Source organism: Callionymus lyra, chromosome 2 (genome assembly GCF_982586985.1).
Source record: "Callionymus lyra chromosome 2, fCalLyr1.hap1.1, whole genome shotgun sequence".
Lineage (NCBI taxonomy): Eukaryota > Metazoa > Chordata > Actinopteri > Syngnathiformes > Callionymidae > Callionymus > Callionymus lyra.
In genome coordinates this window covers 3,126,340-3,151,404 of record NC_141819.1, presented here as the reverse complement: position 1 = coordinate 3,151,404, position 25,065 = coordinate 3,126,340, and the positions used below count along the sequence as shown (strand labels likewise).

The 25,065-nt window shown below is 39.0% G+C and overlaps 1 protein-coding gene and 1 non-coding gene across 5 annotated transcripts in view; one reads left to right on the top strand and one right to left on the bottom strand.

The window, feature by feature from the left end:
- The window catches only part of polrmt (polymerase (RNA) mitochondrial (DNA directed)), an 89,319-nt gene extending 74,800 nt beyond the window's left edge, over nt 1-14,519 (bottom strand). For all 4 annotated transcript variants that reach the window (XR_015710476.1, XR_015710477.1, XR_015710475.1 and 1 more), the window contains exons 1-4: nt 14,359-14,519; nt 10,261-10,359; nt 7,480-8,621; nt 3,053-3,186 (exon numbers count right to left, since the gene is read on the bottom strand). Coding sequence is in view for 1 of the 4 variants with exons in the window: in XM_087783252.1 (XP_087639378.1) it covers nt 3,053-3,186; nt 7,480-8,621; nt 10,261-10,359; nt 14,359-14,491 (1,508 nt within the window). In the remaining 3 variants the exon portion in view is untranslated. The remainder of the gene's footprint in view (nt 1-3,052; nt 3,187-7,479; nt 8,622-10,260; nt 10,360-14,358) is intronic.
- An 8,599-nt stretch (nt 14,520-23,118) lies between these two features.
- On the top strand, nt 23,119-23,417 carry LOC148085082 (signal recognition particle RNA). Its single transcript, XR_015710620.1, has one exon.
- The last annotated feature ends 1,648 nt before the right edge of the window (nt 23,418-25,065 follow it).

Below are 25,065 nucleotides of genomic sequence, written 5' to 3'. Positions count from 1 at the left end.
ATTGTGCCGATTGGTTGAAAATTTGATTGACATGCACAGCAGCCAATCAGAGCTCCTGCCTCTTCCACTGAACGCACGGAAAAGATCATATTAATCGAGAATAAAAAGAGCAAAACGCGCGACAGTCATTTTACGCAATTCAGAAAAACGATATAGAATTATAAGCTTGTTTTTTTAAATAATATATCGAACAAAATAATGCGCGTTTGATGGCTTCAGGTTCTTCTCTAGAGTCACAGAAACATGACGTCAGGTCCATCAAAGTTAAGCTGCAGGTTTCAATGAAAGCGCAACAAATGCTGGTTTTCCTTTTGTGATCGAGTCCTTAAAACACACTTGCATTAATAAACCATCACATGATGACTATTTGTAAATGACCTTTATCTCACGAATGTAATAAGAATACGCAGAAACACAAACACGTTAAACAGGTGCAGGTGAGACACATTCTAATGACGTCAGAGACGATCAGACAGCGATGATGATGTGAAGTTACTGATGAACAGTTTTATTCTCGTTAAACTTCATCTGAAATTGAATTAATCCACTTGTGTGATTCATATCAGACATGTTTAAAATTAACAAATATAAACTGTTAGTTTGAATTCATGTTTTCATTTGTTTTTGTTTTTTCATGATCACAGAAATGGAGAAATGTTAGTCTTGTGCTTCATTTAAATATGATGGACATATTGAAATGGAGGCATGGAAAGGGATGAACCCGTCTGAATTCTTTGTTGATTTTGATGAACAAAGGAAAAAGGGCTTGAATTCGTGTCAAACACAGATTCTTACATCTGAATATTATTTATATGTCTCTCACTGAAATAAATTTCCAAATATTTTGCTTTCATGGCTCTCTGAGTCAAAAAGGTTCCCGACCCCTGATCTATAGGGTCAGATATTTAAATCAAGTTCAGCCATTACTGTCATAAAATCACCTGCACATTTGTCAACGACATAAAGAGATTCAAACTCTCATCATCGCGAAGGAAGAAAAAAACCCACGAGGTCAAATTTTCAAGTGGAAAAAGGCGAAGTGCAATTTGAGATCAGCGTGAGCGAGTCTGTGGCGAACAATAACAGGATTAGTGCGGCGGCTGCCAGGGGCCCCGCGGGGACCCGGCGCTCGGAAGACGCAGAATAATCATGTGGCTCCTGCTCAGCTGCTCGCCAGGGACCAGAGAGTTTGGAGGACACTTGAACAAAGAGTCCAGAGCAGGGAGCGTGACTTTTACACTTTTACACTTTACAATCTTTTCAAAATAAATGTGAGATAAACACCTGGTTACATATATTCAAGTTTATTGGAACAGGTGAAAGTAATTGAGGATACTTTGTTTTCGCTGAAACCAATGTGAGCTCAAATAATCTGTTTGTTTATATTATATTAAAATCATTTATTCATCATTGTGAAGAAGAAAAATATAAAGAGCAACGATAGTGTGCAGTAAAGATAGCATTTCTTATATCTTCATTTATCTTCTTATATCTTCTTATAGCTTAATTTATCTTCTTATATCTTCATTTATCTTCTTATATCTTCATTTATCTTCTTATATCTTCTTATAGCTTCATTTATCTTCTTATATCTTCATTTATCTTCTTATCTCTTCTTATAGCTTAATTGATCTTCTTATATCTTCATTTATCTTCTTATATCTTCATTTATCTTCTTATATTTTCTTATAGCTTAATTTATCTTCTTATATCTTCATTTATCTTCTTATAGCTTAATTTATCTTCTTATATCTTCATTTATCTTCTTATATCTTCTTATAGCTTAATTGATCTTCTTATATCTTCATTTATCTTCTTATATCTTCATTTATCTTCTTAAATCTTCTTAAACTTCTTATATCTTTATATACATCTTATGTATCTTTATGTATCTTTATGTATCTTCATGTATATCTTCATGTATATCTTCATGTATATCTTCATGTATACATCTTTATATATCTTTATGTATATCTTTATATATATCTTTATTTACATCTTTATATATCTTTATGTATATCTTTATGTATCTTTATGTATATCTTTATGTATATATTTATATATATCTTCATTTATATCTTCATGTATATCTTTATATATCTTCATGTATATCTTTATATATCTTCATGTATCTTTATGTATATCTTTATATATATCTTCATGTATATCTTCATATATTTTCATGTATATCTTTATGTATATCTTTATGTATATCTTCATTTATCTTCTTATATTTTCTTATATCTTCATGTATATCTTCATTCAATGTCTGAATGATGTTAATCTGTGTATTAGTACTCATAATTTGATATAAGAAGTTCCAAAGAAAGCATCAATTTAATAGTAATAGGGCTTTAAAATATATATATATATATAGTTATATAGTTATATACACACATGTTCAAAATGTCTAAAATATATATAGAATGTTAAATAAGAACATGAATGTTAAAATAAACAAAAATAATATCCCGAAGGAGACCTACAGAGGGATCAATAAAGTTGATCTAATCTAATCTGATATAATACATATTTATAAAAGTCATTGGAAATAGAAGCAGAAATGTAGATATAGATGTCAAAGAACGTACGGACATGTTAAGAACTGGGGTGTTAGTTATGTTTTATCATAGTCTGTATTGTTTATACTTTAATAAAGTGTGTGTACAAACATTTTAATGTACAATTAACATGCAAATATTCACAGTGTTTGTTCATTTAAACTTCCAGCCACTAGATGGCAGCTGAAAGCCAAAAGCAAACCCTGCGAGATCTTGACGATGACTGAGCACAAGAGGATACAGTGGATTCTAGCAGATTTTAAAGCTGATGTTTGGACATATTTTGTCTTTCGGTTGAAATAATTCGACCAAAAGAGAACGGAACAGTAACAAGATGTCACTAAAAAAAACCTGATATAGAGTAAAGTCACGTTGGGAATATAATTCCTTTCAACAGGTCAACAACGTCACAATATTTTGCAGAAAGACAAGATGTCGAATCTTCTTCTACTGCAATTTCCATCAGAGCTGTATGTTCACGACAGACTCACCCGCTGATGACCTTCTCGGAGGTGTGAGGGTTTCTTCCCATACATTCCAGAGCAGCACTGTACGAGTCCAGGTCAGGCTTCAGACCGACCTCCTTCACCAGATTGAACAGATGACCCACGTGATAAAACGACCCCTGGAGAAGAAGAAGACCTTTTTCAACGACCAATACTGTGTTTTTCTATCAATGCTACGTTTTCAATGCAGCACGAAACTCATGCTCCGATAATATTCATTTGTTTTCTTTTTCAAAATGAGTCTCAGAAGTTGTGAATGTGGTTTTGAATAAAATGTTTTTATCATTACTATTGTCTTGTTCCTCAGTATAGCAAAAGGTTGTTTCACTTTGAACCAAGTACTTTACTTTGATTATAATGATGCACGATATATTGAAAAATATCGATATGCAGCGAAAACATGTGCAATAATTTATATTTTATTGTATAAATCAATCATTTCTTAAATACACACTTTGATCAATCAGTGTCACGTTCTGTAAAGTTGTCAATTTGTACTTCTATGTCTCGTTGTTGTTTACGTCTCCGTCTCTCTGTGAACTGTGTTAGGCTCGGTTGCTATGGCGACGCATCTTGGCTCAGTATATCCAGTGAAGTAATACTAACTTCTGATCTAGTCAAACACTAGTGATCCAGTGAAGTAATACTAACTTATGATCTAGTCAAACACATGTGATCCAGTGAAGTAATACTAACTTCTGATCTAGTCAAACACTAGTGATCCAGTGAAGTAATACTAACTTCTGATCTAGTCAAACACTAGTGATCCAGTGAAGTAATACTAACTTCTGATCTAGTCAAACACTAGTGATCCAGTGAAGTAATACTAACTTATGATCCAGTCAAACACTAGTGATCCAGTGAAGTTATACTAACTTATGATCTAGTCAAACACTAGTGATCCAGTGAAGTAATACTAACTTCTGATCTAGTCAAACACTAGTGATCCAGTGAAGTAATACTAACTTATGATCTAGTCAAACACTAGTGATCCAGTGAAGTAATGCTAACTTATGATCCAGTCAAACACTAGTGATCCAGTGAAGTTATACTAACTTATGATCTAGTCAAACACTAGTGATCCAGTGAAGTAATACTAACTTCTGATGTAGTCAAACACTAGTGATCCAGTGAAGTAATACTAACTTATGATCTAGTTAAACACTAGTGATCCGGTGAAGTAATACTAACTTATGATCTAGTCAAACACTAGTGATCCGGTGAAGTAATACTAACTTGTGATCTAGTCAAACACTAGTGATCCAGTGAAGTAATACTAACTTATGATCTAGTCAAACACTAGTGATCCAGTGAAGTAATACTAACTTGTGATCTAGTCAAACACAAGTGATCCAGTGAAGTAATACTAACTTATGATCTAGTCAAACACTAGTGATCCAGTGAAGTAATACTAACTTATGATCTAGTCAAACACTAGTGATCCGGGGAAGTAACACTAACTTATGATCTAGTCAAACACTAGTGATCCAGTGAAGTAATACTAACTTATGATCTAGTCAAACACTAGTGATCCAGTGAAGTAATACTAACTCATGATCTAGTCAAACACTAGTGATCCAGTGAAGTAATACTAACTTATGATCTAGTCAAACACTAGTGATCCGGTGAAGTAATACTAACTTATGATCTAGTCAAACACTAGTGATCCAGTGAAGTAATACTAACTTGTGATCTAGTCAAACACAAGTGATCCAGTGAAGTAATACTAACTTATGATCTAGTCAAACACTAGTGATCCAGTGAAGTAATACTAACTTATGATCTAGTCAAACACTAGTGATCCGGGGAAGTAATACTAACTTATGATCTAGTCAAACACTAGTGATCCAGTGAAGTAATACTAACTTATGATCTAGTCAAACACTAGTGATCCAGTGAAGTAATACTAACTTGTGATCTAGTCAAACACAAGTGATCCAGTGAAGTAATACTAACTTATGATCTAGTCAAACACTAGTGATCCAGTGAAGTAATACTAACTTATGATCTAGTCAAACACTAGTTATCCAGTGAAGTAATACTAACTTATGATCTAGTCAAACACTAGTGATCCAGTGAAGTAATACTAACTTATTATCTAGTCAAACACTAGTGATCCAGTGAAGTAATACTAACTTATGATCTAGTCAAACACTAGTGATCCAGTGAAGTAATACTAACTTATGATCTAGTCAAACACTAGTGATCCAGTGAAGTAATACTAACTTATGATCTAGTCAAACACTAGTGATCCAGTGAAGTAATACTAACTTATGATCTAGTCAAACACTAGTGATCCAGTGAAGTAATACTAACTTATGATCTAGTCAAACACTAGTGATCCAGTGAAGTAATACTAACTTATGATCTAGTCAAACACTAGTGATCCAGTCACTCGTCTCTTTCAACTTCCTTTGTTAAAGCAACATATTGTAAGAACTTTTCATCTCGTCTCAGTGGTTTTCTTAGAAGATCGTGAACTTACAAACAAACCTGTCTGTCCTCACTGTATGCTAACGAGCTAAGTTGTTTGCATCATTTATAAAGTGTGATGTGTGCGTCTTTACCGTATGCTAACGAGCTAAGTTGTTAGCATCATTTATAAAGTGTTTTGTGTGCGTCTTCACCGTATGCTAACGAGCTAAGTTGTTAGTGTCATTTATAAAGTGTTATGTGTGCGTCTTCACCGTATGCTAACGAGCTAAGTTGTAAGCGTCATTTATAAAGTGTTATGTGTGCGTCTTCACCGTATGCTAACGAGCTAAGTTGTTAGCATAATTTATAAAGTGTTATGTGTGCGCGTACAAGGATTTATTATTGATTTGGTGATACCACGACGCGCCGGCGGCTCCTCTCTGATGTCGCTCAGTTTCACAGGAAACCGATGCAAGTCCCGCGAGACTGAGTGTTAGAAGAGAGATTTTTCTACCATCATGTCGACACCCAAGCGTTGAAATAAAAGAAAGTTAAATATCATCGATTTCCTTCTATAAACTCCCGGATCTACACAACAGTACTACTACATTATTAAGTGAAAGAAAAAAATATTGCATTAATAACAATATTGCAATTCAAGACACCAATATCGCACTAATTTCCAATATCGTGCAGCTCTAAACATAATATTGATGCAACTTCAACAAATGCAGAGAAGAGATGAAAAGAAGGCATTAACAATTCCCTCTTTTTGGTTTTATTTTTACTGATTGCCATTTTAGAAGTTTATTCACTAAACATAAGAAATTAATATAATTTGAATGAAAAAACAACAACTACATTTGATATAATCAACATATAAACAGTTAAACACAGAAAACCAAACCTATAAATTATGATGAAATGAGACAATTTGATATATATAATATATATAATATATAATTAATATAATTTAAACGATTGTTAAAAGAAAAAACCTTCGCAGTAGAAAATTAACTTCAAGCCTTTTTCAACATGATTAAAAATGATCATGAACTCAAACAAATCCGAGAAAGAAACAAAACTCTACAGAACAACACAATGAAAGACCAAGGAAGGTAAAATCTAGTCACTTAAATACATTTTCCCACGATACGGTATATTCAGCGGCGCTATTGATTTTCTATTTTTCACATACATTTTCAAATCTTAATTTTATCGTTAATATTCTATTCAAGTTTATGAAATAAAATGCGAATATTTACAGTTCAATTTTGTGTTGCACTTAAACTTCCACCCACTGTCATACAGTCACTAAAGGAGCAATATGATTTTGGCGCCGACTGAGGACAAGAGGATACAGTTGACTGATAAGATTTGAAACCTTTCGTACGTCTCTTTGCATCCACCTCACATACTGAGCAGATTTTTAATTAGCTTTTAATGTGAGTGTTTGTAATATGGAGGGATATCTCATACTGCCAATTGCATAACAACACTTCATGAAGTACAGATGTCAGGTATTGTAAGTAAGTAAGTAATTCTTATTTGTATAGCGCTTTTCTAGACCAGAATTGTATACATTTATATTATAATATATATATATATATATATATATATATATATATACTGTATATATATATATTTTCTCATGTATACATTTGACTTCAAATATTTAATATTTTATAAAAAAAACTTTTTTATGAAGCCACAGCGTTTGTTTTATAGTCGCATCGATTTTCTTTTCTTACTTACTTTTCAAAGAATGGAAATTAAAAACTTTGAAGAGCCAACACTGCCCCCTACTGTCGCTCCGGGGTTTCTCTTTCCTCAAATCGAAGCCATTGCCATTAAAGATTAGCTTTTCACTTCATTGCAATGATTGGACTTGAGAAAATAGTTAAAGTTTTTTACTTTAAGTTTTCCTGCGTGTATGCATGTAAACAAGAGGTTATTTCACAGTGTCACCAACCATAAGGAGAGAAAATCCAACTGACCCTCTTGGCCTGGACTTTCATCATGATGTTGAACATGCTGGTGTCCAGATACTTCCTTTGATGTAAAGAGCCATGCTTGGCCATTAAGAAATCGCTGGCCCGCTGGACGTCGCCCAGACAGATGCACCCTTCCATGAACGAGCGAAAGTTGGACTGGACCTCCAGGAAAGTTGTTCCTTGGCCTGCATTGTGACCGGACTCGCAGGAAGGAAGCAACAGCGTCTCGGGCCCGCCTAGACTTCTCTGCAGCTCCTGTAGCTCGTGCAGATCCTGAGGGCTCACGGCAACACGAGGCTTCTTCTTCTTGGGTTGTTCAGCAGACGATGGATTTTTGGAGTCTTTGGGATTTTTTTTGGAGGAAGTTTCCTGTTGTGTAGTTGATGTTTCCTGTTGTGTAGTTGATGTTTCCTGTTGTGTAGTTGATGTTTTCTGTTGTGTAGTTGATGTTCTCTGTTGTGTAGTAGATGTTTCTGCTGCAGGCGACGTCGTGGGATTTCTTTTGGAGGAAGTTTTCTTTTGTGTCGTTGATGTTTTGTGTAGTTTAGTTGATGTTTTGTGTTGTGTAGTTGATGTTTCTGCTGCAGGCGACGTCGTGGGATTTCTTTTGGAGGAAGTTTTCTTTTGTGTCGTTGATGTTTTGTGTAGTTTAGTTGATGTTTTGTGTTGTGTAGTTGATGTTTCTGCTGCAGGCACGACAGCAGGGATGGGATCAGGCGGTTTCAACTTCTTCTTGCTTTTCTTCGCCGAGGGAGCAGTCTTAGAAGATACTGTTTTGAGACTTGGACCTGGCAGCTGTGGCTTCTTCTTATGAGCAGCATGCTGGACCTCTGCTTCACGTTTGGTCTGGGAGATGCTCTTTTTCAGTCGCTCCTGTGCGTCTCTCTTTTCGTTCGACAACTTTTCAAGCCAGTTACTATGCTTGGCTTTAGACGAGTCCTTACCGGCCGTGCGCACCGATTTGGAAACGCCGGCGTTCTTTGGAGGCGAGCTTCTGGGAGCCCCCCCGCTGGGAGCCCCCCCGCTGGGAGACCCCCCGCTGGGCAGACCTCCCGCAGAAGAGTGAGCTCGAACCAACTGAACGTTGGTTTGCTGCACATCGAGAACCGTGTCGGATTGAAGTTGATGAATTCTGGCCTCGAGCACTGAAAGTAGAGATCATTGAAACGACACGATTAAATAAATAACCTTCTTAATGTGATAAAACCAAGAAGAAACAACAACATTTAAACTCAATATTCTAACATTGTAATAATAATAATAATAATAAATAACACAAAACAGTTTCAGGAGACGTTGTTCGACCGAACATTCCCGTGTTGTAAGACACTGTGTGTTGCAATGAAATATTTTTTCTTTACTCATTTTACACATTGACCAATAAAAACGAATAAACTATGTTGAAATGTTGCGTGAACTTGAGTAAAACAAATTCATTAAGTCCATTAAAAAAAATAGTATAATAAAATTATGACAGATGTACAAACACTACACAATAAATCCTCTGTTGTGTTGACACTGTCAATAAAAGTCTCCGATTCTGAAATAAATCAAACAAAAATGTATAAATTAATTTGGTGTTGTAAATTAACTTGTGGCCACTAGATGGCTGCTGTCGTTACATCTGTCTATTAAATGCTGCAAGATCCTGGCGATGACTGAGGACAAGAGGATACAGTGACTCCAACAGCTTTTAAAGCTGATGTTTGGACATATTTTGGTTTGAAAACAAATGAAAGCAGTTACGACTTCATCAAGAGTCATGTGGTCTGTAAATACTACAACACCAGAGTCAAGTACTGGACAATAATACACATATATACTTGTTACTACACTATCACAACACCAGAGTCAAGCACTGAACAATACTACACATGTATACTTGTTACTACACTATCACAACACCAGAGTCAAGTACTCCACAATACTACACATATATACTTGTTACTACACTATCACAACACCAGAGTCAAGTACTCCACAATACTACACATATATACTTGTTACTACACTATCACAACACCAGAGTCAAGTACTGGACAATACTACACATATATACTTGTTACTACACTATCACAACACCAGAGTCAAGTACTGGACAATACTACACATATATACTTGTTACTACACTATCACAACACCAGAGTCAAGTACTGGACAATACTACACATATATACTTGTTACTACACTATCACAACACCAGAGTCAAGTACTCCACAATACTACACATATATACTTGTTACTACACTATCACAACACCAGAGTCAAGTACTGGACAATACTACACATATATACTTGTTACTACACTATCACAACACCAGAGTCAAGTACTGGACAATACTACACATATATACTTGTTACTACACTATCACAACACCAGAGTCATGTACTCCACAATACTACACATATATACTTGTTACTACACTATCACAACACCAGAGTCAAGTACTGGACAATACTACACATATATACTTGTTACTACACTATCACAACACCAGAGTCAAGTACTGGACAATACTACACATATATACGTTACTACACAACATACCATAGTTGCTCTATAAATAAAGTTGAGTATCAGACTTAAATATCAGACAAATAGAGCAAAATAAGAAAGAAAGAAAAAAATGAATAGATTTTGTCTTTAACGTCTGTTTGTGCTTCACAACCTCAAGAGTGAAGGATCTTGTCTCTACAAGTTTAGCAGGTCAGGTCCCTCTCTATGAATCCTTGAATTTCCTTTAAGCAATGTTGTACTCAAGATAGTACTTGTGGGTAACGTACCGTCTAAAAGTTGAGTTTGCTCCTGGACTCTTCTGGTGGGATCGTCCGTCCTTTTGAGAGAAAAAGATATTTTGCTTCTTTGTCTTTGTGAGGCCGTCTCTGAAAAACACAAAATAGAAGATCTGTGAGTAAGTAAGTTAACTTTGTACAGTATAGACCAGGGTCACTAAACAAAACATACATATACTGTACATTTAAGAACTTTAGAAGGTCAAGATACACAGTGACAAACATAGCAGCCTCAAGATAATTGAGAAAAATAAATGGGTCTTAAGAAGCTTCTTGAAGGAATCAAAACCTGCAAATCTTAAGTTATCCCTTCGTAACTCTGCATTATTGAGATAACTTCCATAAACGTGTTCCTGCTTTAAAAAAAGATGAAATATTTATTTTCTGTTATAATTTCCCATTTATTATTTTGTTTTCTTGCAAAAATAATTAATTTATGGTTGTTTAAATAATTTAAGTACCGACTTGACGTTCTATTTGCTTAAAAAACTGTTTGTGCACAAAGTATTTTATTAAAATGTATATAAAAAAAAACAACAACATAATATTTGGCAAAGATCTGGCTTTATTTCATGTTCAGCAGGATTTGAAGTATTAATAAAAAAGTTTCATGTATTTTTACTGTAGAAAAATGTATTTATTGTCATTGTAGTAGAGTGTATTATTGTCACTGTTAATCAAGCACAATATAGATTAATTCTTATAAAAACAAAATTAATAGCTGACAAAGATCTGACTTTATTTTCATGTTCAGCTGGTTTTGAAGTATTAATAATATATATATTATATTCTAAGTTTCATGTATTTTTACTGTAGAAAAACGGATTTATTGTCATTGTAATACAGTGTACTGATAAAGAATTAATATATATTGTGCTTGATTAACAGTGACATCAATACACTGATATTTATAAAAAATAAAGTTCTACCTAACCTGTACTAAAATGACAATAAATTAATATTTACAATGTACTCTGGTAGAACCACTTTAGAAAGACCTTCTTGGACAGAGAAACATGTATAACAATGAATAATAAGTGGTAATATGTGGTAATAAGATATGAACGTTAACCATAACAATGCATTAGATCATGTATAACAATGAATAATAAGTGGTAATAAGGTAATGAACGTTATTTTGAAGTATTAATAAACAACGTTTCATGTATTTTTACTGTAGAAAATGTACTTTGTTGTCATTGTAGTACAGTGTATTAATATAGAATGAATATATATTGTGCTTGACTAACAGTGACATCAGTACACTGTAGTAAAATGACAATAAGGTTCTGGTAGAACCACTTTAGAAAGACCTTCTTGGACAGAGAAACATGTGTAACAATGAATAACAAGAGGTAATAAGTGGTAATAAGATATGAACGTTAACCATAAGAATGCATTAGATGTGTAACAATAAATAATAAGTGGTAATAAGATATGAACGTTAACCATAAGAATGCATTAGATGTGTAACAATAAATAATAAGTGGTAATAAGATATGAACGTTAACCATAAGAATGCATTAGATGTGTAACAATAAATAATAAGTGGTAATAAGATATGAACGTTAACCATAAGAATGCATTAGATGTGTAACAATAAATAATAAGTGGTAATAAGATATGAACGTTAACCATAAGAATGCATTAGATGTGTAACAATAAATAATAAGTGGTAATAAGTGGTAATAAGATATGAACGTTAACCATAAGAATGCATTAGATGTGTAACAATAAATAATAAGTGGTAATAAGATATGAACGTTAACCATAAGAATGCATTAGATGTGTAACAATAAATAATAAGTGGTAATAAGATATGAACGTTAACCATAAGAATGCATTAGATGTGTAACAATAAATAATAAGTGGTAATAAGATATGAACGTTAACCATAAGAATGCATTAGATGTGTAACAATAAATAATAAGTGGTAATAAGATATGAACGTTAACCATAAGAATGCATTAGATGTGTAACAATAAATAATAAGTGGTAATAAGATATGAACGTTAACCATAAGAATGCATTAGATGTGTAACAATAAATAATAAGTGGTAATAAGATATGAACGTTAACCATAAGAATGCATTAGATGTGTAACAATAAATAATAAGTGGTAATAAGTGGTAATAAGATATGAACGTTAACCATAAGAATGCATTAGATGTGTAACAATAAATAATAAGTGGTAATAAGATATGAACGTTAACCATAAGAATGCATTAGATGTGTAACAATAAATAATAAGTGGTAATAAGATATGAACGTTAACCATAAGAATGCATTAGATGTGTAACAATAAATAATAAGTGGTAATAAGATATGAACGTTAACCATAAGAATGCATTAGATGTGTAACAATAAATAATAAGTGGTAATAAGTGGTAATAAGATATGAACGTTAACCATAAGAATGCATTAGATGTGTAACAATAAATAATAAGTGGTAATAAGATATGAACGTTAACCATAAGAATGCATTAGATGTGTAACAATAAATAATAAGTGGTAATAAGATATGAACGTTAACCATAAGAATGCATTAGATGTGTAACAATAAATAATAAGTGGTAATAAGTGGTAATAAGATATGAACGTTAACCATAAGAATGCATTAGATGTGTAACAATAAATAATAAGTGGTAATAAGATATGAACGTTAACCATAAGAATGCATTAGATGTGTAACAATAAATAATAAGTGGTAATAAGATATGAACGTTAACCATAAGAATGCATTAGATGTGTAACAATAAATAATAAGTGGTAATAAGATATGAACGTTAACCATAAGAATGCATTAGATGTGTAACAATAAATAATAAGTGGTAATAAGATATGAACGTTAACCATAAGAATGCATTAGATGTGTAACAATAAATAATAAGTGGTAATAAGTGGTAATAAGATATGAACGTTAACCATAAGAATGCATTAGATGTGTAACAATAAATAATAAGTGGTAATAAGTGGTAATAAGATATGAACGTTAACCATAAGAATGCATTAGATGTGTAACAATAAATAATAAGTGGTAATAAGTGGTAATAAGATATGAACGTTAACCATAAGAATGCATTAGATGTGTAACAATAAATAATAAGTGGTAATAAGTGGTAATAAGATATGAACGTTAACCATAAGAATGCATTAGATGTGTAACAATAAATAATAAGTGGTAATAAGTGGTAATAAGATATGAACGTTAACCATAAGAATGCATTAGATGTGTAACAATAAATAATAAGTGGTAATAAGTGGTAATAAGATATGAACGTTAACCATAAGAATGCATTAGATGTGTAACAATAAATAATAAGTGGTAATAAGTGGTAATAAGATATGAACGTTAACCATAAGAATGCATTAGATGTGTAACAATAAATAATAAGTGGTAATAAGATATGAACGTTTACCATAAGAATGCATTAGATGTGTAACAATAAATAATAAGTGGTAATAAGATATGAACGTTAACCATAAGAATGCATTAGATGTGTAACAATAAATAATAAGTGGTAATAAGATATGAACGTTTACCATAAGAATGCATTAGATGTGTAACAATAAATAATAAGTGGTAATAAGATATGAACGTTTACCATAAGAATGCATTAGATGTGTAACAATAAATAATAAGTGGTAATAAGATATGAACGTTTACCATAAGAATGCATTAGATGTGTAACAATAAATAATAAGTGGTAATAAGATATGAACGTTAACCATAAGAATGCATTAGATGTGTAACAATAAATAATAAGTGGTAATAAGATATGAACGTTAACCATAAGAATGCATTAGATGTGTAACAATAAATAATAAGTGGTAATAAGATATGAACGTTAACCATAAGAATGCATTAGATGTGTAAACAACAACTTTGGAGGTTGAGGATGAAGCTACTATTCCATGTTAGAACTGTTGTCCAGACATGACACACAAACGTTAAGTTAAAACGACAATACTTGATCAAATACTTGAACAAATACTCCAGACATTCGTGCTCGTAACTCGTAGAAACCTGTCGTTACGTGCGTGTCCTCTGAGTGTCAGTGACTCTTGAGAGGAACCTGTGCTTCTCACCGGATATTCTCCTCTCTGCGGCGGTTCTGATCCACACGCAGCGTCCACGACCCTCCACGAGCACCTGCGTCCGTCCCAGGAACACCTTTAGACGCAAACATTTGGCGGCGACAGTGACTCTGAGCAGAGACATGCTGACATGAAGCACCCGCGTTCCTACTCAACTTTACGCCTCCATTTTGGATCAGACCGAGCCAGTCGAGCCCAGACGTCGTCGAGCGACAGTGCGTCGCGTAGAGCGTCGAGCAGCCGAGGATCCCGGCTGCGCATGCGCTCATGTCGCAAACCTGATGACGTCACTACGGTTCTCGCTGGAAGAGTCAAAAGTAATAAAAACAATGATTTAAACATATTACAATGATTTAAATACAATGATTTAAATACAATGATTTAAAAACAATGATTTAAACATATTTACAATGATTTAAAAACAATGATTAAAAACATATTTACAATGATTTAAAAACAATGATTAAAAACATATTTACAATGATTTAAAAACAATAATTAAAAACATATTTACAATGATTTAAAAACAATGATTTAAAAACATATTTACAATGATTTAAAAACAATGATTAAAAACATATTTACAATGATTTAAAAACAATGATTAAAAACATATTTACAATGATTTAAAAACAATTATTTAAACATATTTACAATGATTTAAAACAATGATTTAAACATATTTACAATGATTTTAAAACAATGATTTAAACATATTTACAATGATTTAAAAACAATGATTTAAACATATTTACAATGATTTAAAAACAATGATTAAAACATATTTACAATGATTTAAAAACAATGATTTAAACATATTACAATGATTTAAATACAATGATTTAAATACAATGATTTAAAAACAATGATTTAAACATATTTACAATGATTTAAAAACAATGATTAAAAACATATTTACAATGATTTAAAAACAATGATTAAAAACATATTTACAATGATTTAAAAACAATAATTAAAACATATTTACAATGATTTAAAAACAATGATTAAAAACATATTTACAATGATTTAAAAACAATAATTAAAACATATTTACAATGATTTAAAAACAATGATTAAAACATATTTACAATGATTTAAAAACAATAATTAAAACATATTTACAATGATTTAAAAACAATGATTAAAACATATTTACAATGATTTAAAAACAATGATTAAAAACATATTTACAATGATTTAAATACAATGATTTAAATACAATGATTTAAACATATTTACAATGATTTAAAAACAATGATTTAAATACAATGATTTAAACATATTTACAATGATTTAAAAACAATGATTAAAACATATTTACAATGATTTAAAAACAATGATTAAAAACATATTTACAATGATTTAAAACAATGATTTAAACATATTTACAATGATTTAAAAACAATGATTAAAAACATATTTACAATGATTTAAAACAATGATTAAAACATATTTACAATGATTTAAAAACAATGATTAAAAACATATTTACAATGATTTAAAAACAATGATTTAAACATATTTACGTGCTGTAATGAAGTAAACACGTCTTTACTTCATTAGTATTTTATACACATCGCTATTATTTAACGGATCATAGATAAATGTTTGGACAGAGAATAGTCTAATCTAAATATAAACTTAGAAACAAGTCATTTGTTTGAAAATAATTGATCCAATAATTAGCTTCATTAGTATTCAGTTATTTCTAAAGAAGCATTTGATGATGTACAAAATAGTTTTATGAACGTTTGTAGTTAATTCATTTTAATTTAAATTATTTTTTATACATATTACAACATGAATTATTCTAAATAAATTAAATTGTTGTAGATTTAAAAGTACAGAATATTCCAACTAAGGTACAATTATTGTATGCTGAATAAAACAATCATATTTATTTATATAAACACACCATAATAATAATAATAAAATAAAATAACTTCTGTAAATTAACAACTGTCTTGGTTCTGATGTTTTGCTACATTGCATTTAATTATTGACGTCATCAAGTTTGCGCCGTCACCGCACATGATGCATGAAAATGCAAAAGATGTTGACAACGTTTTGATATTCATTAAGTGTTTACTTCATTAAAATTATATAATATATATAAATATGTTTTAAATCAAAATGTAAATCATCTTTCTAGCAAATCCCGCGCATGCGCAGCCGCGATCCTGTAGGATCCTTTACTGTCAGACCTATTTTTACAGTTTTAATGGAAAAATATGATTTAAAATCTTCATAGTATTCCTGTATTTATAAAAACACATTTGACAGGAGCCTCCAACAGAACCAGTGATCATTGTTTGTTGTTGTTGTTTTTTCTTACCTCGTCGGTTCTACGTCATTGGTGCTCCGCCCTCTAACGGCTTCGCTATTGGTTTACCCCGAGGCACCGCCTCGTCTCTGAGAAAGCTTAATGAACTCGCCACCCAGCAGGGGGCAGTCCACTTCCTATAAAGGCGGGAAGCACCCGCCGCACTTTCTCCATTTTCAACTCAGCGAGAAAGCTCCTGGATACAGCATGGCGGACGTGAGCATGAATGTGGATGTAGATGTGTCTTTGTGCCTAACGTGTGACACCCCCCAGGGGAGGGGGGACACACACGCTCTCTGCTTCGTCTGCCTAGGCCCAGATCACGCGTTTGCGGATTGTGGGGCCTGCCGTATGCTTCCCGAGGAGGTCCGTAGGAGACGGGGAGCATACGAGGCCCGTCGGCGCACGCCGCGTCCTCCAGCCAGGTCGTGGCCGACTACGATGAGGAGGACGACCGGCGGTGTTATGAGGCGGATCCGAGCACCCTGTTCGGTTCCGAGCCGGGGGACGTCGAAGCGGTCGGGGGAACCGGGCCGGTTCCTCGCTACCCGCTTGACGTCCTGCCGCGCATATTCACCGCCGCGGCGAATCGCATGGAGGTCGAGCTCCCCCCCGCACCTCCACTCGCGCCACCACCGTTTACATGCGGAGTGAAGGTCGGGCGGAACGAAGCGCGCAGGCCTACGGTTCCGGGGGTTATCTGTCCTAAACTGGACGAGATCTGGGGCTACGCGCGGCGAGGGTCTGCCTCTCCCATGGCTTTAGGGCCTCCCGTAGGATCCTACGGACCCTATTGCCGTGTGGACGGGGTGGACTGGCGGCGCGGTGTCCCGGAGCCCTCGGATACGGTACGTGCCGCCCTCGACCCGGGAGCTCGACTGTGGCCAGGCCGCCCTGTAGCTCTGCCTAGAGCTGAAGACAGGTTGACGGCGATGTTGTTTAATAGATCCTACAGGGGGGGGACGCAGGTGGTCTCCCTCGCAAACAACATGGCTCTCCTGTGCGGTGCGCTCGACAGGCTCACCGTGGACCGAGACGACCTTGGACCTTGGGAGTTGGAGGAAGTCAAGGACTCGGTGGCTGCGCTCCTCCGGATGCGATCCTGGGAGGGGGACTACCATCGCTGGACAGCTGGGCCACCGGCACCTGTGGCTAGACCTGGCCACAGCGCTGCCGGAGAGAGACCGGAGGCTCCTCCTGGACGGACCGATAATGGAGGACTCCCTGTTCGGTCCGGAGCTCCGGAACGTCGTGGCCCGGCAGGAGGCAGCGCAGCAGGAGTCAGCGCAGCTCCGCCATCACCTGCATGGACGTGAGGACGAGGCGCGACGGGGGTCCGGCGCTCAGAGATGGAGAGCCCTTTCGTCGGCCCCATCAGCTGGTGCGGGGGGAAAGCGTCACCAGAGCCAGCCGCCCCAGCAGCACCAGCAGCAACGGCAACAGCCGCGGCGGGCGACGAGCGAGCGTCGCCGGGTTCCGCAGCAGGAGCCGGGGAGCCAGGAGACTGAGGGACCCGCGGCGGCGAGGACGCAGAGGCGTCGAGGCTTCGTCTCGGGGGAGCCCTCCTCCCCCCTACTCTTTCAAAGGGCTCTATGTAAATAAAACTAAGAGAACGTATGACGTTTCTGTGGTTCGTTCTGAGAGAGATGTTGGTAGCGTGCATGTGTTTCCGCCTGTGAGTGTGACGTATTCACAGGCGTCATTAGAAACTTTCGCCGCTAATGCTAAGCTAACATGGAACTAGTCCGGACATGTCTATGTTGACCGGAGGTTGTTCCTTCCCCCACAGCGCTGTCTACAAGCACTGGCACCGTGGAGGACGTCACGTTTGGCGGTGGAGAAACACCATGGAACTGACGCAACCTGGTGTTTTTACGCGCAAGTTTTCTCGCCGTCCTGAGACCAGGCGAGGGCGAGGAACTTCCGTCCCGTCTGGTCGATCAACTGGAGAGGTGCGTGGCGGTCGGATCTCACGAGTGACGAACAGGTCGGGACCGCCAGCGGGGCTGGAGAATGTACGGGACCGGGTGACTGATGCGGTGCCGACGCGCGCGCGACCTAACTCACTTCAGCTCCGGGTTAATTCTCCAGCACATTCCTCCACATCGCGGGTTTTGTCAGCTCCGGTGACACTAAGATGTGCTCAGGGAGTTGGGAAGACTTCCGGGGGGGGAAGGGAACACGCACGACGCGCATCTGAGGTGTCTCACGCGCACTTGCGCGCTTCTCCCACAGAGCCGGTTTTTATGTATGAGAGTGGGGGTTCTAGTGAATCCAACTCGAGTACATGCTCTGTGGATTCAAGAGATAGAGACGCGGCTTGTGTGATGCCCTTTCGTCTACGGCCCACCCTTGGGGGGTTCCATTGCCCGTCAACCCCCGCGTTTTTCAGGGATTCTCTGGACACGTATGGCGGAGCAGGAGAAATTATCCTGTTTGAGAAACGAGTTGTCTACTCTGCTGCAGAAGGAGGTCGTAGAACTGGTCCCTGCAGCCGAGATGATGACAGGGTTTTACTCCCGGTACTTCCTCGTGGCGAAGAAGACCGGGGGTTGGAGGCCCATTCTGGACCTCAGCTATTTGAACAAGTTCATAGCTACCCGCCCGTTTCGCATGTTGACGGTCAAGAAACTGCTTTCAGGTGTAAGTCCAGGAGATTGGATGACATCTATCGACCTGACCGACGCGTACTTTCACATACCGATAGTCAAGAGACATCGAAAGTACTTGCGTTTCGCCCTCGAGGGTCGGGTGTTTCAATACACTCGACTCCCGTTCGGCTACTCTCTGGCACCCAGGACCTTCACCAAGTGTGTGGAAGCGGCAGTGGAGCCATTGAGAGTGAGTGGGGTAAGGATCTTGACCTATCTGGACGACTGGTTGATCCTTGCCAGATCAGAGGCAGAAAGTTACGCTCACACACAGAAGGTGTTGAGCCATATTGCCACCCTGGGGTTCACAGTGAACCTCAGCAAGAGCGCTCTGACTCCAGTTCAACAGTTAGTTTACCTGGGGGTACTGATGAACTCGGAGGAAGGATATGCGCGCCTCCCGGACGTGCGTATCCAGCCCATTCTCCGACTGACAACACAGTTGCTGGAAGCTCGGTGTCACGTGACAACAGCAGGCACTGTTATGTCCCTCCTGGGGCTCATGGCAGCAGCCCACACGGTAGACCTCAAGCGGGAAAGAGGTCGGAAAGTGCGCCTTTCCGCTCGGGTTTTGCAGGACATCCAGTTTTGGAACTCTCTAGCCAACCTCAGGCGGAGAGTTCCATTGGGTTGCGTCCTTCGTTACACTCAAGTGTTTACAGACGCTTCTCTGACAGGTTGGGGAGGCACCTCGGGTCAGGCCTATGCCAGTGGGGTCTGGAGAAGTCCGGTGCTCAGACACATAAACTGGCTAGAGCTGAAGGCGATTCACAATGTCCTGCTTCACTTCTCTCCCCAACTGTCACGGTCCAACGTCCTAGTACTATCCGACAGCTCCACCGCCGTGGCGTACGTAAATCGCCAAGGTGGAGTCAGATCCCCAGCCCTTCTGAGTGTGGCAAAGAAGATTTGGCTGTGGGCAGACTGTCACCTGCTTTCGCTCAGAGCTCAGCACGTACCGGGTGAGCTGAATGCAGTAGCGGACAGACTGTCGAGGGGGGCCGTCCAGGACGAATGGGGTCTGTCCGAGGCAGTGGCGAGCGAGATCTGGTCTCGATTCGGTCACCCGGTTGCAGACCTCTTCGCCAGCAAGGAGAACTTCAAATGCCCTCTTTGGTTCTCCCTCAGGGCTTCGGATTGCCCCCCACTAGGCGTGGACGCTTTAGCCCATTCGAGGTGGCCGGTCGGTCTACTGTTCGCCTTCCCTCCTCCGCGGCTCCTTCTCCCCTTGATTCGGAGGGCGAGGCGGGGGGGGGGCTGAGGTTAATTCTAGTAGCACCAGACTCCCCGGGGGCACTCTGGTTCCCAGAGCTGGTGCGCATGGCGGTCGGGGCTCCGTGGGCCATCCCTTGGGGCCCCGCTGCCCTGTGTCAGGCAGGGGGGACTCTGACAGCGCCCCCGGTGCTGGGCCGGCCTCTCAAGGTGTGGCTCCTGCACGGGACGAGCTGATCGGGACTTTGGACCCGGACGTTCTCCACACGCTGGAGAACGCCCGGGCCCCGTCAACACGCAGGCTTTATGCCTCAAAGTGGGGGATTTTCTCCCGCTGGTGTTCAGACAGGTCCTTGGACCCCAGCTCTTGTTTGGTCTCCGCTATCCTGTCTTTCCTGCAACATTTGCTGGATAACGGGCGGACTGTGGCGACACTGAGAGTGTTCGCATCAGCCATAGCGACGAGGCATGTCGGTTTTGAGGGTGCTTCGGTTCACGCCCACCCCTTGGTGGCGCGTTTCTTGCGGGGTGCCTGCAGGCTTCGACCTCCTGCAAGGCCTTCCAGCCCTCAGTGGGATCTCCAGTTGGTACTGGACTCTCTCACAGGCCCGACCTTCGAGCCTCTTGACCAAGTCCCACTGGATATCTTGTCTTTCAAGGTATCGCTCCTTCTGGCACTAACAACCACGAAGAGAGCAAGTGAGCTTTGTGCCCTCTCCATTAACCCTGAGTGTCTTCCTTTGGCGTCGAGGAGTCTTCAGTGTCTTTGCGTCCTAACCCAGCGTTCCGCCCGAAGATTCTGAGTTCCTTGTTCCGGGCGACGACCTTCACGCTGCGGGCCTTTCACCCGCCGCCCCACTCGGACCCGGGTCAGGAACGTCTCCACCTGTTGTGTCCAGTGAGGGCGTTGGCCTGTTACTTGCGGCGGGTGGCCGTGTTTAGGCGCTCTGATGCCCTCTTTGTCTGCCACTGTATGCCGACGGGGAGAGGCGGTCTCCCCCCAGAGGTTCTCTCATTGGGTGAGATCGGCCATTATCCGGGCCTACCGAGCAGCGGGTGGATCCGCTCCTAGCGGTCTGAGGGCACATTCCACCCGTGGCGTGGCAGCCTCAGTGGCTCTTTTGCGGGGTGTGGCAGCAGAGGATATCTGCTCAGCTGCTTCTTGGGCGTCCACGTCTACCTTGCTAAGGCCTATCTCTTCGACGTGACGGCGGGATCAGTAGCTCATACGGTTTTGAGCGCTGCTGTGCCCCCCCTCGAGGCCCACGGCTCCAGTGGACTTGGATCCTGGGCCGGTGGGGCCCTAGCGATGCTGCTTCAGGAGCGGCGTCCAGCTGGGGGTACATTTATCCCGTCAGGCTTCACCTTTTGGGTAAACCAATAGCGAAGCCGTTAGAGGGCGGAGCACCAATGACGTAGAACCCCTGAGTTATCTATCATAACCTCAGGTTCTACGAGTTGGTGCGAAGCCCTCTAACCTTGTCGCCCAGCGGCCGCCCTTCTCGCTGAGTTTTCAGTTGGAGAAAGTGCGGCGGGTGCTTCCCGCCTTTATAGGAAGTGGACTGCCCCCTGCTGGGTGGCGAGTTCATTAAGCTTTCTCAGAGACGAGGCGGTGCCTCGGGGTAAACCAATAGCGAAGCCGTTAGAGGGCTTCGCACCAACTCGTAGAACCTGAGGTTATGATAGATAACTCAGGGGTTTTCACTCATTGTTTGATTTCTAGCAACAATTGACTAAGTTCAGCCTCTGGGGCTCAGTTCTATTTTACTCAGTTTTCTTATTTAAAATGAAATCACAAATGTCTCAATTAAAGGTTTTTACTCAATTTTTTTGTAGATGAAACATAAACCTTTTCTATAAATACCTCCATCTAGTGGTCAGATGGAGCTACAACACCAACAATGATCAACTCTAAATAGTTAAAATATTAGAGTATTTAAATTCATCTGTGGAGAAAAGTAATCTCAACACAAAAGGATGACGTCACAACAACAAAGTTACATTAACAAGTTAAATCATTTATCGAACGAATTAAGATTTTGGTTTTTGTAGGAGTTTTGTATAAATACCTCCATCTAGTGGTGAGATGGAGCTACAACACCAACAATGATCAATCATAAATAAATAGATAAAGGTTTATTGATCCCTCAGGGGGTCTACTTCGGGTAATTGTTTTTCCAATTAGACACAACAACACTGACAATAGATTTATAAAAATAAGAACAAGTACAAAGTTTCTATAAAAAGAAAGAACAATATGTTGCGATAAAGATCAAAGATAAATAACAAAGAATTCTTTTTTTTTAATCTTAAAGTAAATAAATTCATCTGTGGAGAAAAGTCATCTCAACATAAAAAGATGACGTCACAAAAAGTTAAATCTCATTCATTTATCGAACGATTAAAGATAATGTGTTAATTTCAGATTAAATAAAGATGATTTTATCATAAGATCGTATCTTGAAATATCTCCAGTTATTTATTTCCATCTACCGAGAGGCTCCGCGTTGAGTGACGTCACTCGTGCGACACACAAAAGCGCGCGTCCGCCCGTCAGTCCTCGCCGGGTGCGGTGGCGCGCATCTGTAATCCAAGTCACTGGGAGGCTGAGTCTGGCGGATCGTTTGAACTCAGGAGATCTGAGCTGCAGCGGACTATGTCGATCGGGTGTCCGCACTAAGCTCGGTATCGATATGGTGCTTCCGGGGGAGCTCGGAACCACCAGGTCGTCTAAGGAGGGGTGCACCGGCCCAGGTCGGAAACGGAGCAGGTCAAAGCCCCCGTGCCGCTCAGTAGTGGGATCGCGCCTGTGAATAGACGCTGTAGTGCAGCCTGAGTAACACAGCGAGACACAGTCTTTTGACTCACCTGAGCACACACTCACCTGACGACACTCACCTGAGCACACACTCACCTGAGCACAACTCCCGCCATCAGATTCTTTTTCTTACACGTCACTCACGTCTCTTATGCTGTCATTCACTCTCTGTGGCTTCCTCGCGTCACTGCACTGCCTCCTCCTGGACAACAACAGAACTACAACTCACTCTGTCTTCTATCACTGAAGCTGAAACAATCGATCACAGTTTAGATCGCACTATACGTGCAATAAATGCACTATTTAAAATATTATGTATATACTATTGCACTATTTTTTTTACTTATTTATACATTAATTATAAGCAATATTTAAAGCATTTATTTATTCTATTCATATTCTATTGAACTATTTATAACTTATTTATATTTATACAATCACTCTCAGTTAGAGATGCGCATTTCTGAGGGCGCCACTGCGCATGCTCGTATGAGTACTGTTATTGTGTTAATCCTGTGACACACACACCCTGAAATTAAATCTCATTCATTCAACACAAAAGGGTTTGAACCATCATGATTGGCTGGTAAGGAAAGTCCTGATTGGATGAAAAGTCCTCGCGGCAGTAACGTTCAGTGATAGAAGTCAGAGTGAGTTGTAGTTCCGTTGTTGGCCAGGAGGAGGCAGTGCAGTGACGCGAGAAAGCCACAGCAGAGAGTGATTGACAGAAGAGATGTGAGTGACGTGTGTGTAAGAAAAAGGTGAGTCTCGATGGTGACGATGATGTCGGGAGTTGTGCTGTCAGGTGAGTGTGTCGTCAGGTGAGTCAAAAAGACTGTTGCTGTGTCTCAAATCGCATACTACTCTTAGTATACTAGAAGTTAGTATGCATCAGGATAGTGTACGTACTAACTAGTACGTGAATTCTCCACAGATAGTATGTCTCAAATCAAAATCTGCTGCTACACACTAACAGGAAATCACGTGACAGCTTCTTCTTCTACTACTATTTAACGATGTTGCAACCAGCTGTTTGAACGCTATCCCCACCTGCTGGCAGCACGTTTTGCAAGTTTGGAAAAATAAATAAAGAAAAAATATGACAATCTAAATATTTGTGAGATATTTAAGCTGGTATCAGCAGCGAAGACTGTCATCCTTCTACTGCTGCTGAAAATGCACCTGTAAGTATATATATATATATATATATATATATATATATACACACAGTTTGGGGTGTGTGTGTGTGCGCGTGTGTGCGTGTGTGTGTGTGTAGGTGTGTGTGTGTGTGCGTGCGTGCGTGCGTGTGTGTGTGTGTGTGTGTAGGTGTGTGTGTAGGTGTGTGTGTGTGTGTGTAGGTGTGTGTGTGTGTGTGTGTAGGTGTGTGTGTGTGTGTGTGTCCTCACATCTACCCGTCTGACCTTCTTTCCAACCTTTTATTGTGAAGTGACCTTGAGTCTCTTGAAAGTTTTAAAGCAAATGTTTTATTAAACATGATGAACATCATGAGTGACTCGTGCTCCACTGAACTTCAAGTCTTCAGTCGACTCAACAAGTGATGAAAGAGTTTCTTCAACAACATTCAGATCAACACGTTTGTTTCAGGAGCAGATTTCTTCCATCATCACTGTCAGCACTTTAATGATGATTGACAGCAGCTACACAAGTGTGTTGGAGGAACACACTCACAC